This window comes from Nannospalax galili, unplaced genomic scaffold (assembly GCF_000622305.1).
Source record: "Nannospalax galili isolate Female #2095 unplaced genomic scaffold, S.galili_v1.0 scaffold655, whole genome shotgun sequence".
NCBI lineage: Eukaryota > Metazoa > Chordata > Mammalia > Rodentia > Spalacidae > Nannospalax > Nannospalax galili.
The window spans coordinates 36,129-55,063 of NW_008337285.1; the positions used below are offsets into that span (position 1 = coordinate 36,129).

Sequence of the window (18,935 nt, forward strand, 5' to 3'; positions counted from 1 at the left end):
ATACAATATTTTTATTTTAGAAAATGCATGCAGCAATACTTAAGAGCAGTGGTGTCAGAAATTTACATTCAATTTTCAACAAAAAATTATTTTGTATATAAACATGCATTTATATGATATGCATATATATGATAAATTAATGTACACAGGCCATAGACAAGAATTATCCATTAAATACTCTTCGAATTACTCTGTATGTTTGAAAATTTTAAATTCATAAAGCCAGAAAACAAGATGTCAATTTTCACTGATATAGAGTGATGTCCAGGACATATTAAATAGAACACGGTGGAGTAGTTTATGTAATGTGCTGCCTACTATGTAAGAAAATAAATAGATAAGCTATGTATAAGAGTGTATCTGTTTATATCATTACAAAGACAATGGTAACCTAAAGCTAGGAGTTAGGTAAAGATGGGTGTGAGGAGATAGATGGAGCTTAAAAGCAAACCTTCTCTGCATGTATTCTTTTATAGTTTGGACTTTTACATTTACCTTTAGTGTAAATGTAAAAAAAGATAAAACCAAGACTAAAACAGATACTAAAAACATTTTTGTCATGATTCCTCCATTCAATGAAAGCCAAATTAATCAAGCTCATTTAGCTTGTGTGGCTGCTGATGGCCATTTTGCTCCTTCTGAGCATGAGTCATTTCAAGAACTTTTGCTAGTCAGAAAATAACTTGTAGATCTGCACCCAAAACAGTGAAAGAGATGAAATGCAACATCTTAGATTCCTTGAAGGTATAAAATTTTGTGACTCAAAAAATAGTAATATTTCCATCAGCATAATTCGACGACATGGCTATCCACTTCCTGCAGTAAAACTTATACTGAGAAAGCAGCAGTGAAATAAAGTGTCTCTGACTCCTTCGGCTAGGGCTACAGTCAGTTACAACAGAGTACTTCTTCCAAGCAAGCTATTGGCAACGGAATGGCCAGTCAGGCGGTGGCTCTCCCATGTTGCTAAACCCATTGGCTGCAAAGGCAGGACGCAGCAGCAAATTACAAAGTTTATAGAGGCTTGAAGTCCAGAATTTTACTAACTGCCCTGGATCTAGCACATTTAGAAATCCCTATGCATTCTTTTGCTAAACTAACCTTACTTTATAAAGTAGCTAAAAGACAGCTCGTGATGCAAATATGAAAAGCTAAGGAACTGGAAGGGGGTCCTCTAGAAAGCTGGAGCATTCCTCTAAGAGGTTAAATAAAGACAGGTCTCTCAGGAGAGAAGAGGAAGGAGTTTTTTTTGTTTTGTTTTTTGGGTTTTTGTTGTTTTGTTTTGTTATTTTTAACTCGGAAGAATCTCTGCAGTTAAACGAGATGGAGGATTTTCACCACCTGTAAAGGCCAGAGCTCCTCCCTGGAGGCCAGGTCGGGTTGCGGGCCTCAGCTGGATTTCCTCCCGAGGCTGGGAAAGGTCGGTCTCCTTGCAGGGCGAGTCGGTGGTGACCGGGTGGCCCAGTAAGCTTGTCGGAGCTGTCCTGAAAAGCTGACGGGGCCTTTCGCGAAGTGACTGAAAGGATGACAACGGACCCTTCTCAAAGTCGGGAGGGCTGGGGACTGCAGGAGAGCTGAAGGGGCTCCTGGAGTTGAGGCACTTTGTGCAAGGATGCCACACTCCCGTTTTGAGAGGTGGAGACTCTCAGACTGACAAAGGGGCCCTCCGCTCACAGAAAGCTTGGGAAGGGGTCAGAAGGGGTACGCCGCAGCCATCTGCGGAAATGCCGCCCACACCCAGGCTGCAGGGGTCCAACAGCCTCCCACGAAAACACAAGCAAAGGAGGAGTCACCACGGCCCAACTCACTCGAAAGCTGGAAGCGGCAGAGCTCTGAAGTGGGGTGGAAGTTAGTGAAAACACTCAAGTGAAGTGGGGGTGGAGCTGGGGGGGGACTGCGGAGGGCCAGACCTCGGCGGTGGAGTGGTAGGGTACCGAGATTTCAGGGGAAGGGGCGGAGGTGACTGGATCCTCCGGGGATGGGAGGAAGGCTTCCAGAGGAGGCCGGGCGGGGCAGGCCGGTACGCACCGAGCGGATCTCCAGCGCCAGGGCGCATTGCAGCGCCTTCACCTTCGGCATCCGGGTCCGGGCGGAGTGGGGCGGCAGGGAGGGACTCCGGCCAACGGCCCCGATGCGGCGGGGAGATGTTGGGCAGGAGGGGTACGGGGAGGAGACGAGGTGCTGATGGCAGCTGTGGCCCCCAGGCCGGGGCGGAAGTCCAGCCTGGTCTGCGGCTGAACCTGGAGTGCAGAGTGTTGTCAAGGCAGCAAGGGGCGGGCCGGAAGAGACTGGAAGCTGGGAAGTTCCCAGGCGGGGCCTGCCAGGTCCAGTGGCAGGGGGCGGACCTTAGGAAGTGGTGAGGTGGGGGCGGGGTGGGCCTGGCCAGCTCTTCTGTGACATTAAGTTGTGGGCACAGGAAAAGGAACTGGACCACGGGCCGGACTGGGAACCCTGACTTAAAACGTGATGTTGGCACTGTGGGCAAATGACGTTAGTCTTGACCCTAGTTTCCCCAACTGTGAACTAGTTATTAAAACTCTTTAAGTTTCAGTTTTATGATATAATTTACAAAAACAATATGAAGGAATTAGTTGAGAGAGTTGCCTAAGGAAAGGCAGAAACTGAACTGGAAGCTGGGTGGTTTCAAATACAATCTCAGTTGCCAAAAGGAGTGTCTTTGATGAGTGGTTACTGGGACACTTGTCTGTAAATATAAGGATCTATATTTTTCACATAGTAAGAAATTACATTTGTCTAGGGATGTCACACAGCCTTGGGGTTTTCTCTAAGATCCAAGACCTCTCCAGGCATATGTATTTGGCTATGTGTACAGTACCACATATGCGTTTCCTCCCACTGAGTGTGCTTTAAGTCCAATCAAGCAGCTGTTGATTAACCCCATGATAAAAGTGCCACAACTGCACCATCATTTGCTGTGCCAATCATTTTTGTGCTTATTAGGCCCTAAAGCTTGGGTTGGACCACTGATTGATGTTCTCTCTTAGCAGCTTTCATAGTGTGCTCCAAAGCTATGACAGCTAGCCTTCAGGGGAGGTGGCTTCCAGGTTAATTCCAGCTCCATTGCTCCAAATCCTGTGTCTGAAGTATGATCTGTCTTCAGCAATAGGGCCTTGCCCTCAGGTTCTGGGAGGCAATCAAGGCCTGTGGCAATATTAGAGGGTTCCACAACTGGTCACACACAGATATTGTGAATTACCCAAGCCTAAGTGGCATGTCTACAAGGCAGTAGACCTAAGGTTCAAAGAACATGAACAAGGGGTAGAAAAGGCAGTAATGAATCTCTCAGTTCCCATCAATGAAGCTCCCTCATGAAACAGGGGGCCAGCAACACAAAAGGTCACAAATAGCCAATGCATGGAAAGAAAGAATCTGAAGAGTGTGAGTCCTTGGACAGACTTATTTTAAACTCCACCCACCCAGGGTTCAGGGACCACTGTGGAAGAGGGGAAAAAATATTGTAAGATCCAGGGAGAAAGCCCACGACTATTGGAAATAGAGTCCTACAAGCTCCTGGGACCTTGCTCATGTGAACCTACAGCAATGCTATCAGCATGTACAAGGCCTATGCAAACTCAAGCAGACAAAAACTCTAGCACAGAACTGTGGAAATGGGGATCAGGCCCCAATATTAGTCAATGAATTATTAGCAGCTAATTACTGCTGGATGAGGAAGAGCGGATCTTCTAAAAGGAAGTGAATCTAGATAGGCTGCCTAGACCCCAGTGGATGAACTTTCACTAAAGGACATCTGGAAACACTAACTTGACATGATAGACCTTAATGCAAATGTACAAAGACAGAATGTATGAAATCCAGTGGAGGCGGGGAGCTTCTTGGGAGGGTGCTGTAGTGGTTTGAATGAAAATATCCCCCGTAGGCTCCAAGCTTTTGGACATTTTGTCCCCAGTTGGTAGTGCTGTTTGGGGAGGTCTTAAAAGGTGTGGCTATGCTGGAGGGAGCACGTCACTGGGGGCAGGCTTAGAGAGTGCTTAAGCCTTGCTGGATCTGGAGTCACTCTCTTCCTGTACCAGCTTGAAGATGTGAGCTCTCTGCTTTCTGCTCCTGTTCCAGCCACCTCGTGCCACCGTGCCTCCCCACTATGATGGACTGTAGTTCCCCTGGAAAACTAAACTTAAATAAACTCTTCCTTCTATAAGTTTCTTTGGTCAGTGTTTCTATCACAGCAACAGAAAAAGTGACTAATACAGCTGCCAGTGGAGAAAGGGGTATAAAGATGATTAAGAGTGATTAACATGTTCCATATGAAATACACAAAAATTCAATAAAAAATTTTAAAACAAAATCCCAGTTGCCTCCCAGAATCAGCATCAGGTCCTCTTCCTTCTTACCTGTTCTGAGTTAATGTATCCCTATTTCCCTTCAGAATTTCCTGTCCAGTTCACCTGTGTGTGAATCTCAGTGCACATCGTTCATATTCAACTCTTAATGAGGGATCAACAATATTTCAAGTTAAGAGCCTGGCCATAGACTTTCAAAGATAAAAATAATCTAAAAGATGGTCCAATCCAATCATATAAAGTCATTTTATTGAAAAATACACATAAGTGTATAAAAATCATTTATTTCAATAATGAAGGGAACAGTACCTGTGCCTCTAGTATAGGATATTATTAAACTAGATAAGATATTATTAGACTTTAAAAATGCCCTGACCATTTCCTTTCCTGCTGTAACCTAGAAGTAGCCACTGCAATGACTTTTGTTCCCACAATTCTTTTGCTTTCATGTATGCATTTCCAAACAAGACACTGTTCATTTTATCTTGTTTAATGTTGTTTATATAGATTTAATACTTATGTATTCTTCCATAACTTGTTTATCTGCTTATGTTGTGGTATCTATCCAATACTGACATCACATGTTTGAAATTTGTCCCATTTATTGGACAGTATTCCAATGCAGAAATGTATATAGATTTCTTTATCCTTTCTACTACTGATGGTCATTTATATTATTAATACTTTAACTGTTAATAACAATGTTGTTATGAATGTTCTAGACTATGTTGGGGCTGGAGAGATGGCTCAGAGGTTAAGAACATTTATTTGCTGCTTGTGATGGCTAGTCTTGTTTGTCAACTTGACACACCAGAAAAGGAAAGGTCCGTTGAGGAATTACCTCCATCAAATTGACCTCTGGGCCTGTCTGTGGGATATTTTCTTGACTGCTAATTCATGTGGGAGGCCCTAGCCCACTGTGGACTGTACCATCCCCAAACAAGGGAGCCTGGACTATGCAGGAAAGTGAGCGGAAGGTGAACCTGGGAGGAAGCTGGGACGCAGCACTCTTCTGTGGCTCCTTCCTCCAGGCTCCTTCTTTGAGTTCCTTCCTTGGCTTCTCTCAATGATGTAAGAATGAAATAAACTCCTTCCTCCACAAGTTGCATTTGGTCTGTGTTCTATCAAAGAAAAGAGAACTCAAAAGAGAACACTGCTCTTCCAAAAGGCTGGAGTTTGATTCCCAGTACTCATGTCAGGTGACACAGTGGCCTGTAACTCCAACCCCTGAGGATCAGATGTCCTTTTCTGGCTTCTCAGGGCACCTACATGTGTGTGGGCATATTCACACTGAGACACATGCACACATAGACTTAAATAAAGCAAAAATGAACCTTTAGAATATGTCTGCTAATGCATGTGTTCTAGAGTGAGAATAGATTTACCCTGTGTCAGGTTTTGCACTTGTGGGACTATAAAGTAATTTTGTAGCATTTTCCAAAGTCACACCACTTACGCTTCTGCCTAAAGAGTATGAGTGCCTTTTTTTTCATCCTTGCTAACGCTGATGTTGTTTGCATATTGCTAAAGCATATTTGAATTGAGCTTTTCTAATTGTTTTATTCTTTGAGGATTTCATACATGTATACAATGAAATATGATCACTTATACCCTCCAACTCCTCCACATCCTCTTCAATACCTCCCTCCACCTTATAATTACATGGGTTTTTGTTTGTTTACTCTTTGGATAACCCACTAAGCTCAATTAGTGCTGCCACTAATGGATGGTGTGTGGGGCCATCTATTAGGACATGGGAAACATAGCAGTGACCACACCCTCAAAGCAGAATGATTTTCCCTTCCCCAGTAGCTATCAATTGCCAATAGCTCCTTAGTAAAGAATGGGGCCTGGAAATCATCAATCCTGTCTATGTGGGACCTTTGGCTGGCTTGATCTTGTGTAGGTCTTGTGCAGATAACACAGCTACTGTGAGTTCTTGACTATGGTAGCCATGTCACATCAAAAAGATAACATTTTACAACACTCCTCTCATCCTCCAGATCTTACACTCCTTACACTGCCTCTAGCTGGTAAGAGGGTAGTAAGGATGTCCCACTTAGGGCTGAGCACTCCATCTCTTCTTAACACTTTGACCACTTGTGCATCTCTGCATTGACTGCAGCCCACTGCAAAAAGAGGCTTCTCTGATCAGGATTGAAAACAGCCCATGTCTTGGATCAGATCCATCCCTGGGATGTTCTATTGTTAGAATTTCCCTGCTTTCACTTCTTAATGTTAGTCTGGCAGCTTTCCTGTTTATGAGTTAACTATTTGTGGTCTTTCTCTATGTTTTATTTTAGAGTAATTTTATTGAGTTTCTCAAACATTCCAATTGGAATTTTGATTATGAAAAACTAAACTTCCTGATAATTTCAGGAAAATAATATATTTGTAATACTATTAATACATCCCAGGTTTAGCAGATCATATTCTACGTCCCTGCCAGGATTTTCAGGTTTTCTTCACAGGGACATTATATAATTCCTAGGTATTTAGTTTGTTCTGTATAGAAGGTAAATTCTTAATTTTTTTTTCTATTTACTAATTTGTTACTCTGACTATACAGAAATGTTACCTTTATAACTTGCCCTTGCAAATCTGTAGATATCTTACTAATTAGAATAGTTTCTTTGCTTGTTCTTTTGTTGCTCTTGATATTATTCTTGCAGAAATAAGCATTGTATTGACTTTCTATTTCTGCCATAACAAATTACCACAGCCTTGATGGCTTAAAATAAAACAGATTATCCTATAGTTCAGTAAGTCAGGAGTCAGGCCTGCTGAGCTAAACTCAAAGGTCAGTAGAGCAGGCTTCCTTTCTTTTTTTAAAGTTTTTTATTGAGATTTTGTAATTTTATACAACAATTCTTAATCAAATATAGGTCCCCTTCCCCATCCATGCCCTCCCATCTCCCACTGGACCTCATGTATTCCACCATACACATTAAGTCCCATCCAGTCAAGCATTTGCACCCAGATATCCTTCAGTGTATATTCGTCCACCAGAGTCTAGTCAGCCCATCTGGAGATCATATGTAAGGCATACTCTCCCTCATCCAGTAGCAGTCAGTCTCCAATAGTTCTCAGCTTAGTGACGGCCCACCACCCATTTCTCTCTTCCCCTCTAGGCCCTTGTTTAATTGAGTTGGCATGGACCCCATGTTTAGTGCCACCATTGCCACACGTTCATACATGCAAGCTTCCAGTGACCTCAAAGTTTCTGCTTCCCTGCGTTCACAAACCTGCCCTGGCTCTTACAATCTTTCCACCCCCTCTTCCACAATAGTCCCTGAGCCATGGGTGGGTGAGGTTCAATATAGAAGTCCCATCCAGGGATATACCCTCTGAAGTCTCTTATTCTTTAAAACTCGGCCACTTGTGGCCTTCTGTGTGCATTGCATTGCACTCTGTTGCATAAGGAAGATTTACTGGTGAGAGTTGAGGAATGCATTAGTTTTCTCTCTACCCCTTGTTCTATGTTCCATGAGCCTTAGATGTAGAGGTTCAACTGTAGATGTTTCACCTAGTACTTGGCATCTCTCAGTCATATATTCTCTGGGTCTGCCCAGTTGTGGAATTCTGCAGTAGCCTCCATTTGTTGCGAAAAGGAGCTTCTTTGATGAGTTGTGTGTGGTATGCTTGTCTGTAAATATAAGGATCCATATTTAGCATGTGGTAAGAAATTTCATTTGTCTAGAGATATGAGAGGGATAGAGTTTTCTCTAGGATCTATGTTCTCTCCTGCCATGTGTATTTTTCTGAGTTCACATCCCTCCCATCAAGAGGGCTTTAAGCCCAATTAGATAGCTGTTGATTACCCCTCAGACAACAGTGTCACTACTGCACCAATAGAGGTAGTTTGCCATGCCGGTTGCCTTGGTTACTAGGCGGTTAGAAGGCCTCCAGGTCTAAGTCCTGTATGCGAAGCATGTCCTGTCTTCAGCGTTAGGGTCTTATCTAGTACTTCTGGGAGATAATGAAGCGGTTTGGCAATAGCACTCACTCTCAGCAACCACAGTTAGAAGGCCTCCAGGTCTAAGTCCTGTATGCAAAGCATGTCCTGTCTTCAGCGTTATGGTCTTATCTAGTAGTTCTGGGAGATAATGAAGCGGTTTGGCAATAGCACTCACTCTCAGCAACCATTCAAAGGGAGAAGATTCTTCTTTTCTAAAGCTCTTGGAAGGAATCCATTTCCTGATTGTTTTCAACTTCTAGAGGCCACCAGCTTCCTTGGCCCATGGTTTCCATTCTCCCTCTTCAAAGCCAACAGTCATAAGTCAAATCTTTCTTGTTCTAATCTATGTCCTGCCTCCCTCTTCCACTCTTATACATCCTAATTACACTAGACCTGTATAAGCAGGATAATTTCTTGATGAGTCAGCTAAATCCTAATCTTAATTCTATCTGTAACCTTAATTTTTCCTTGTCCATGTAAAATGATGTATTCATAGATTCCAAGATTAGAACGTGAAAACCTTTGGGGCATCATTATTCTGTCTAGCACAAACACCAGAAAGAATAATGCCTGTATTGCAGCGAAACACATAACTATGTTGAAAATTCTTAAGTTGGCAATATTACTCAAAGGAGAAAAAAGCACTGGTATGCTGAATAATTTCAGTTGTCAACTTGACATACCTGAGAAGAAAGAACCGCAATTGGGTAATTATCGTTATCATATTGTCCTATAGGCAAGTCGGTAAGGCATTTTCTTGATTGTTGAGTAATTTTGAGAACTCAGCTAAAGGTGTGTGGTGCCATCCCTGGGCAGGTGGTCCTGGATTGTATCAGAAAGCAGGCTGAGCACAGGCCAGAGGAGCAAGCCAGTAAGCAGTGTTCCTCCGTGATCTGTGCTTTGGCTCCTGCTTCCAGGTTTCTGCTCTAAGTTCCTGCTCTGGCTTTCCTTAAGGAAGTAGCAGAAAGAACTCTATTTGTCCTGGGCCAGTCCTGAGTCCAGGTTGTGACTGCTTTGGCGTTCTTCCCAGCCATTAGCCTCCCCCAGCAACTTATTCAGGGTTTTTCACAGCCCTGACTATGGCCTAGAAGTATGACCAAAACAACTGTTAAGTATAACCAAAATGACTGCTGCAGCAAGGTCTCTCTGACTTCCACCTGTTCCAAACCTGTTATGAATTTTTCTTAACTTTTTGAACATACTTCTCTTAATTCCTCAAACACATGTATAGTTTTGAAGCCTTGTGTGTTTACAGTGTGCATGTATGCGTGTATGTGTATACGTATGTATATATGTGCTCACCCATACAAGCATGTGTAGAAGACAACTGATTCTCTGTCTTATTTTTTGAGAAGCGGTCTCAGTTCACTGGACTTGAAACCCTCTATTCTTGCTAGACTGTCTGACCAGTGAGCTCCTGGGATCCATACCTCCACCTTTCCAATCCTGTCCCCTTACATGGGTTCTGGAGATCTGAACTTATGTCTTCATATCTGTTCATCAAACATGTTATACACTGAGCCATCTCCAGCACCCCCCCCCTTTTTAAGTAAAGCCAGAATTTCACTATGAAGCCCATGCCAGATCTGGAACTTACTATATAGCCCAGGGTATCCCGGAACTCAGAATCTTCTTGCCTCAGCCTCCTGAGTACTAAGATTACAGTTATACACCAACACTCTAAGCTGCTTTAAAGTGTTTTAGTCTTTTATGCTATGTCCAACTTTTAGATCATGTTGAGTTCTGCTTCTGTGAAACACATGTTTTCATGACTAGGGGTTGTATTTTCCTGTTCATTTATATGTCTAGCAATTTTTTAATGAGTATTATATGTTTTATTAGTGTGTGTATATGTGTGTGTTTATAAATGTATGTGTGTCACAGTGTTCAGAGGACAGCTTTGTGAAGTTGGCTCTCTCCTTCCACTTTACCTGGGTTCCAGAGCTCAAACTCAGGATTGCACAAAACCGTTTACCTATCTTGTCAGCCCCTGAATATTTTAACAATACACAGTATGACACTGGATTCTACTTTCTTTGAAGTGTTGATTCGTATGTTAGCAGGCACGTTAACTACTGACTGTTTACTTTAAACCTGAGTAGATTTTATGTCATACTTTGTTAGTGCAAATTTGTGAAGAGCTTAGTGTCTCTAAAGCCTCACTAGCAGGTACAACTCAGCTTCCAAATTCTGTCTCTGTGGGTTTTGCCAGGTTTGTTTATAGGCTTCACTGAAATGAATCCAGTGGAGGCCTTATCTTAGGGCATGCTTTCTACTGCTAAAGCCAGCCTTCTTAACTTACTACCTGAATACCAGAAGTAATAGCTACAGGATGATGGATCCATGGATGGCCTTGGTTTGCATAGCATTCTTAAAATCCTTGGACAGAATGTATAAAAGAATGCAATATCCTGGACAAGGAGAAAGTGTTCTGAACAATCTAGGCTCTGTCTTCCTTCCTTTTACAACACTTGTGCTCAAGGAGACAAGTGACTCCCAGGCTGTGTAAACTTAGAGTAGTGTTTGGGGGGTTCCTTTAGTTGTAGTGTAAAGTGAGTTGCATGTAGAAGAGATCCCACTCACTCTGGTCCAGCTTTCTGAGTCCTGGAAGCATGGAAATAGGAGGTGGAGGCCTTGTACTTCCTGGTGACCCTAAGTTTTGGTTTATGATTTTGATTTGCCCAGCAGCCTCTAAGTTTTCTTAAGCTGATAGCTGAGTCTTAAATATTGTTTTCCTGTGTCCCTATTCTGTCTCCGAAGGGTTTCAGGTTTTGTGGAACCTGAAGATGATTTAATTTGGATAGCTTCTTTTATATAGTGTGTTATATGTTCCTGTATGTGTTCATGTATGCGCACATGTATGTGAAAGGTGCATATGAACACGTGCCAGTATGCAGAGTCTTTTTACTTGCCAATTGGATAAACTAGCTGACTAGCAAGCCCAGAGACCCTCCTGCCTCTACCGCCCCAGCACTGAGATTACAATGTGCACTGCCAAGCCCAGACTTTTAAGTTACTGGGAATCCAAACTCAGGTCCTCATGCTTGTGTAGCAAGTACTCTACTGACTGTGTCATCTCTGCAGCCCCTGATATCCAACCCACTTTAGAAAAATGATACAAGACTTATTAATAGAAAATTGAGTAAAAGAGTAAATATGTATTTTTTGTTTATTATTTTTATTTTATGTGTATGCATGTATTGCCTGCATGTAGGTAAGTGTACCCATGTCATCCCCTGGAACTGGAGTTATGGACAGTTGTTAGCTGCCATGTGGGTGCTGGGATTTGAACCCCGGGCTTCTGCAAGAACAACTAGTGTTCTTAAGTGCTGAGCCATCTCTCCAGCCCCCATGAATATGTATTTTTAAAAGGAAAATAAATCACAGATTCATTTTTAAATCTCAAAATTCAAAAACCAGGATTTTTTTTCAATTGCCTGAGATATCACTCTAATACAGTTGTTCTTGTATTTCCTGTGTTTATTCTTTGATCATATTTCCATTTGACAATTTTTGTAAGATTATTTTCTTTTCCTTCTCTTTTTCATAGCTTTGTTTGGTTTACTTTGGTTTTGGTTTTGTTGAGACAGGGTGCCCATGCTAGCCTTGAACTTTTGATATACATGCTTCACTTTCCAAGTGCTGGAATTCCAAGCCTGTGCCACCATGCCTGATTGCCATTTTATTTTGAAATAAAAGAAATATGATTCAATCTTTCTTCAGCATAATGGATCAAGATTAAGATTTTATTTTATAAGAAAAGCTTGTTTTAGTGTCACAACTCCTTGTTGGTTACGTACTAGAGTTTCCAGATTGTTTTCTTTTTGAACTTCTTTTGGATTTCATTTATTGTGAGTTATAAGATTTCTGTGCAGCCAAGCATGGACGAGCACACTCCTTTAATCCTAGCCTGGTCTACATAGTGAGTTACAGGCCAGCTGGGGCTAGAGGGAGACCATGTCTCAAAAAGATAAAAAAGAAAAAAAAAAAAGAGAGATTTCAGTGCCGTTTAGTGTCTTTATTGTCTGTATGCAGTGCTAATCTTCCTATTCTGAGCTGAGAGCTGCCCAGTGTCTACATTGTAGAGGTTCTGGTATTTGTGGATAAAAATGCTGGGCAAACCAGTCTGGTGGGTGTATCTGTGTCTCTTAAGTCATTTCTACATTCAAGATAGTGTGTAGTGACTTGGTTTCACATGACAAGTGAATGTGAATCACATAAACATATACACTGACCCCAAGTTCAACTCAACTTCCCTGCTGCTACATGCCCAAAGTGTTCATGGCTACTCCTTTGTTGCTACGTGCTAGGGCAAGTGAGGCAAAAGAGAAGTTAGACAAGTGTCTCTACAGGACTGCCAGTCCATTTCAGTCAGGCAATTTTCACAGATGTGCTATCAGATGAATACCTTGTAAAGGGGGTAGGTGCAGGTCAGGGATCCTGAGACTCCTTGAATCTACAATAAATCTGTTGGCCTGTCATGTAGCTGATACTGTCACTTAGCAGGAACTCCATTAGTTACTGAATGAAAAATTTGAATCAGGGAAAGGCCTCCACCTGAACAATAGTGCTGCTGCCTGTAAAGAAGCTGCCTGATATTGCTGGCAATTGATGTGGTATCGTCCATACCTGCTTGACCTTTGCCAGGCAATGCATGCCATTCTTAGCTGGGGCTTTGGACCCACTAGACAACCTACTGGTGTTCCTCCCTCTTACTCACCCCTAGCTGTTCTAGCCACACAAAGGGCTGTATTCTCATTGCCGTATCAGGAAAGTTGCCAATCACCCAACTTCCCCGTGTGACTCTTTGATTTGAAATGTTTAAAGGGCATGAAGAGATGAATTCAGAGTCAAGCTTTTAAAGCTGAAGCTACCCTAGTGTGAGTCCCAACTGCAGCATCCTGCTGGCAGTAACCACTGAGCACAGCTGAGCAGGTGGCAGCAGTTGCCCTATAAAATGTTTGATACTTTGCCAGTAAAGTGTAAAGAGGAAAAGAAAGCCCCTGTCTACTTTGCAGTCACGGGGCAGCTTTGGAATGTGCTAGCTGAAGCAAAGTGTAACCCTTGCTGTGTCAGATCACAGCACTCCAGTCTATGCTAATGAGTGGGAGCTTCAGAACCACAGGCCTTGCTCTCCAGCCTCCACCAGGCAACTATGGAATTTCAGACCCTGCCCCCAGATCCCTTCCTTCCAGCTAGTCTTGGTGGTTAAAGATGTCTTCAGGACCCACTGAACCCAACTTGCCAGGGCCAGTCTTTATTTCACCTCCCCCTGGCTTTGTCACCTGCTGTCACTCCCATACCAAAAGAAGACTAGGACCTTTTCCTCCTCTGCCACATGGTCACTCTTTGCTGGTGGTTCTTCTCTCCCTAGAAAAAGAATCTCAAGAAAGAATCTCTCCAATCAGTAAAACCATCTTCCCCAGTTAGACTTCAGAGAGTCTGACCATCTAGTGAAAAGCAAAATTGTGGAAATTGGACTATAGGTATTACCAGGCATGCTAGTAATCTACCTGCTTGTAATCCCAGCAAGAGAGAGGCAAATTCAATGTCAGCCTGGCTGCACAGTGAGACCTATCTCCAAAATCGATGAACACAAAGTCTGTTTGGTACACTTTTCTTTGAAGCCCATTTTACCTAGAATTCAATCTAAGTAAATGCATAAGATGCAGGAATATATAGAGAGGTTAAAGTATCCCTAAAGTTGAAAGCTCTCTAGGGAAAAGAATAACAGCTCTCTGAACGTGTTTCCCTAGCAAGGAAGCCCTGAAGCTGTTTTGAGTTTACCCAGCAAGTCACCTATCATGTATTGTTTTCTTATCCTGTTTTCTTGATCACCATCACCTTTACATACTATTTAAACCCCTGACCTAGCCCAAGTGGAGAAACCACCATCATCTATTGCTCTTTCTGTCCTGTTTTGATGGCCGATTGGCCAGTCCCTCCAAATTCTGATCTCTTGCCTGACAATGGTAGGCCGAAAGGTCCAGAATTACTACTTTACCCATGGCTGATGAAGGTGGGTAGATAGAGACCCAGATTCCTCAGTCCTTGGGGAGGATAACTGAGGTATATATTCTACACTGGTTCTCAAAAAATTCTTCACTGGCTTAAATTCCAGATGCCCATGGGGAAAGTTGCTTGATGACAAATCGTTGGTTGATACACTCCCTTTTCTGATTACTATTGACTAGGCTTATCTCCTCAGTAAACTTCTTGCCCTTGAAAACTGAGAGTTCTAGGGACCTCAGACAAAGCCAGGAACTCTGGGAGAGAAAAACCTCTAGTAATTTTGTCTGTATAAAGACCTGCATAGCTTCTGGGAGAGAACAAGGAGTGGGATTTAGGGACCTAACGGCTGAGCCCTAGGTTTCACAGGATAGTCTCAAGCAGGATCCATGGCATTTTGAGGAACACATCCTAAAGGAGGAGGCCAATGACTCAGAATATTTTTTAGTTTCTAGATTGACAGGGAGGTATTATGTGTTGCATATGATAATGGATACTATCAATCATCTGTCTTACCACTTGGCCATGGAGGGCTTGAGCCACTCATGGATATGAGGACTGGAGAGATAGCTCAGTTGGTAAAATGCTTGTCTTATGAACATGAGGACCTGAGTACTGTCCTTGAGTGTGGTGTTACATGCTTATAATTTCAGTGCTGGGGGGTGATGGGAGTCAGGAAGATTCCTGGGGATTCACTGGCCAGCCAGTCTAGCCTTTGGGGGAGTTCCAGACCAGTGATAGACCCTGTCAAAAATAAAAGTTGACAGTACTTGAGGAACTACACCTGAGGTTGTCCATTGGCCTCAACACACACACAAACACACACACACACACACACATACACACACACACACACGTGGCAGATTCCATATTCCAGAGTATTTAGGCAGCACATATTTGACTCAGTAGGTGGAAGGAAGGAAGGAAGGAAGGAAGGAAGGAAGGAAGGAAGGAAGGAAGGAAGGAAGGAAGGAAGGAAGGAAGGAAGGAAGGAAGGAAGGAAGGAAGGAAGGAAGGAAGGAAGGAAGGAAGGAAGGAAGGAAGGAAGGAAGGAAGGAAGGAAGGAAGGAAGGAAGGAAGGAAGGAAGGAAGGAAGGAAGGAAGGAAGGAAGGAAGGAAGGAAGGAAGGAAGGAAGGAAGGAAGGAAGGAAGGAAGGAAGGAAGGAAGGAAGGAAGGAAGGAAGGAAGGAAGAAAGGAAGGGGGCAGGGAGGGAGGGAGGAGGAAGGAAGGAGGAAGGAAGGAGGGAAGAAGGAAGGAAGGAGGAAAGAAAGAAAGAAAGAAAGAAAAAGAAAAAGAAAGGAAAGAAAGAAATGTTTAGGTGGCAGAGGGAGGGAGGAGGAAGGAAGGAGGAAGGAAGGAGGGAAGAAAGAAGGAAGGAGGAAAGAAAGAAAGAAAGAAAGAAAAAGAAAGAAAGAAAAAGAAAAAGAAAGGAAAGAAAGAAATGTTTAGGTGGGTAGGGAGGTAGGAGCAGATATGACAGGGATTGGGAAGGGAGAAATATGATTGAAAAACATTGTATGAAGTTCTCAAAGAGTTAATATTTTTTTAGAAAAAGAATGGATATGAAATTTGGAAAGGCATTTATGTGACTTCATGTCAAAAAGAAAATGTTAAAAAAGAGTGTTGTGGGGCTGGAGAGATGGCTCAGCGGTTAAGAACACTGGTTGTTCTTGCAGAAGACTGGGATTCATATCCCAGCACCCACATGGCAGCTAACAGCTGTCCATAACTCCAGTCCCAGGGGATCCGACAGCCTCTTCTGTCCTCCACGGGCATTGCACGACACGGGTGCAGTTACCTATTTGCAGGCAATACACGCATACGCATAAAACAAAAATAATAAATAAAACATTCAAAAAAGAGAGTGCTGTATAAAGGTTCGATCTGGGAGAAGTGGGTCTCTGCTCTAAGCTTCTAAGAGAAACCCCAGGAAGAACAAGAGCAGAAGGTGCAGGCAGCCCCTGCTGGTTACGGGGACGCCACCGTCCACCGCTCTTTGTTCTGACCTTTCTACAAGTTCGCCTTTAGATTGTGGTAGGTGATAGCTTCCAGATTAGAATTAGAAGATGTCAATGGATCTGACACCCTCATCCTAACAGGGAAAGGGGAGAATGGGAGGCTAGGGAATGTGAAAAACAACCTTGGGAATGTGATTTTGGACTGAGCAACAGTGACTATGGACTACATTTCCCCTGTTGATTCGGAAGGGCTGGCATGGACCCATTGGTTCTGAACTGAAGAAACCCAGGAGCTATGATCACAGACAAAATGAACGCTTTCAAAATTTTAGTGTGCCAATACAGTCCCGTTTTTTCAGTTAAATAATAAAGTTCCCCTTCTCTCTTTCACTCCTTTCAAGGTCATTTCCTGACAGGCCACTATTTCTCTTCTGAGTTGGCCATACATTATTTTGCTTGACGGTAAATCCAATGCAGAAGCGGGTCGATGTTCCTCTCTTGCTGTTGCGTCTTGCTTCCACGTGGTGGCACTGTGCTTGGCTTCGGTCAGCCCAGCAGATCACCAAAGCTGCTCTGCAGCTGTCAGGACAGTAAGGCTGACAAGGACAGAGGAAGGATAGCTCTGTCCTGAAGAGCTCCCACCCTGAGACTCAGATATTTTCAGTACTTGCTCTTTTGCATGGTTTCCAGAAATTCAGCTTCCTCGAAGACGCATAGATAGTTGCCCTTTCACAAGCCAGCCTCATCTACCCTGTGACCCTGTGTCTGACCTCGCACACACAAATCTCTACCCCTAGATTTTCCCTAGTATATCCTCCAGTATTTGCCAGCTTTTCCTCTGGAATTCTCAAAACTTCTGAAGTCTCCCCATTTCTAGACAATTTGACCTTCCTTCTGAAGGTCCCAGCTCATTTCTATCCCTGTGTCATTTTCAGACATAGCTGTCAACTTCTCTTATGACACAGTTATACCTCTGGCAAAACATCTTCTTTAGCCGGCATCAGGTACAGATGTCTTAAGGAGAGACACAGGTCATCTTAATATAAGGGAGAACTCTGAAAACCTAGCACACTCTGTTATGTCTACCTCAAGAGGTACTGAGTTCCTTGTCTTTAGAAATTCTTTGAACAGATGGAATACTCCTCAGACCAACATAGCAACAGGTATACAGTGCAAGCACACAGTGCCATCACTTTGGTTTGCTCAGAAAGGACAAGAGCCCTATCCCCAAATATTCCTACCATCGCAGTTTCCCCCTTTTTTGTTGAAACTAATGAGTCACAATCAGATTAATGTTTTAACCATTTTGCTTAATGAGGTACTAAGTCTTAATAATTAGGCCCAGAAGCAAATGAGGACATGGCCCTTAAGAGCAATAGTTATTTCAGTTATTTACGGAAATACAAAAATTGAAAATAGAGATTCTTCCTCAGAATGCTAGTATTTATTCTTTTACATATTGCCTAACAGGCAATTATCCTATTAAGGCAGCATTTTGTTGTTAAAGACATTAATTGAAATACAAATTAAATGTAAATCAGCTAATTAAATTGATATGTAATGAACTTGTCAGGCAATTGGCTCTGATCAGATGCATTTTACTAATAAGCATTGCAGCATGCCCAACACACAACTGGGTCAAAGGGCTCCTAGCTGATCCCTACCTGACACCCCATGAAGAAGGGGGTCATAGGCTGTTCAGAATTTCAGGAAGAAATAGGAACCATTTGGTCATGTTTTTGGAGACACTTTTCTTAGGATACTTATATGGGCTTCTTTTTCTTCAGATACCATGCTTCACATGCAAACACTAGAAAATTCTACTCAAACTGGGTCACTTAAATGGCACACCAGGAAGTAGGATGTGCCTTGGGAGTCAGTCCTTCAGGGAAACATCTCCATTTCCTCTGATCCTCTTAGCTGTGCTCTTCTCTGGGTTACCTTGTCCTCAGGCTGATGCTTATCTGGACTAGGCATTTATGCACAGGGGGAGCAAAGTTAAATGAAGTTAAATATTAAGGGTTATGCCAGTTGAATCGGCATTTTTACAGCTGGCATGAACTGGCACAGCTGAGCCAGTTATTCACATAGTAAAACATGCTGTTGGCTAACAGCTATTTCTCTCTACCAGATGGCTGTTTTTATTTCAGATGTCTCCTCTGCCCTAGCCTCTCAGGATCATTTCCCAAAGCCCTCAGCATGGAAAGCATTCATGTCTATAGTAAGACGGGCCCTTGAGGCCATTGCAGAAGAGGAAGCAGAAAGATGTAAGAGCCAGGGGTGGTTCATGAATCAGGTGGAGGCTTCCAGGCCATTGGAGGCTTGCTCATGTGAGCCTGTGGCAGTGGTGGCATCGAGCATGGGACCCATGTCAGCTCAATGAAACAAGGACCCAAAGGGGAGGTAAGAAACAGGTGGTGGGCTAGCACTAGATTGAGAACTATTTGAGAATGATTGCTGCTGGGTGAAGGAGAGTATGACTTACAGATGGGCTGACTAGACTCCAGTGGATGGATTTACACTGAAGGACATTTGGGTACAAACAACTGAATGAATAGGACTCAGCATGTAGGGTAGAGTGCATAGGGCTTGGTGGGGGGATGCGGCAGGTATGGATGAGGGAGGGGGTCTGGATTTGAGTGGGAAATGTATGAAATTTAAAATGCTCAATTAAAAAAATTAAATTAAAA

General features: G+C 43.0%; 1 protein-coding gene across 1 annotated transcript in view; it reads right to left on the bottom strand.

The window, feature by feature from the left end:
* Positions 1–2,269, bottom strand: part of Spata6 (spermatogenesis associated 6) — a gene marked incomplete at its 3' end in the record, with an annotated part of 35,069 nt that extends 32,800 nt beyond the window's left edge. Inside the window, exon 1 of the mRNA XM_008832434.1 lies at positions 2,029–2,269. Coding sequence (XP_008830656.1) covers positions 2,029–2,079 — 51 coding nt within the window. The remainder of the gene's footprint in view (positions 1–2,028) is intronic.
* Between the last annotated feature and the right edge of the window lie 16,666 nt (positions 2,270–18,935).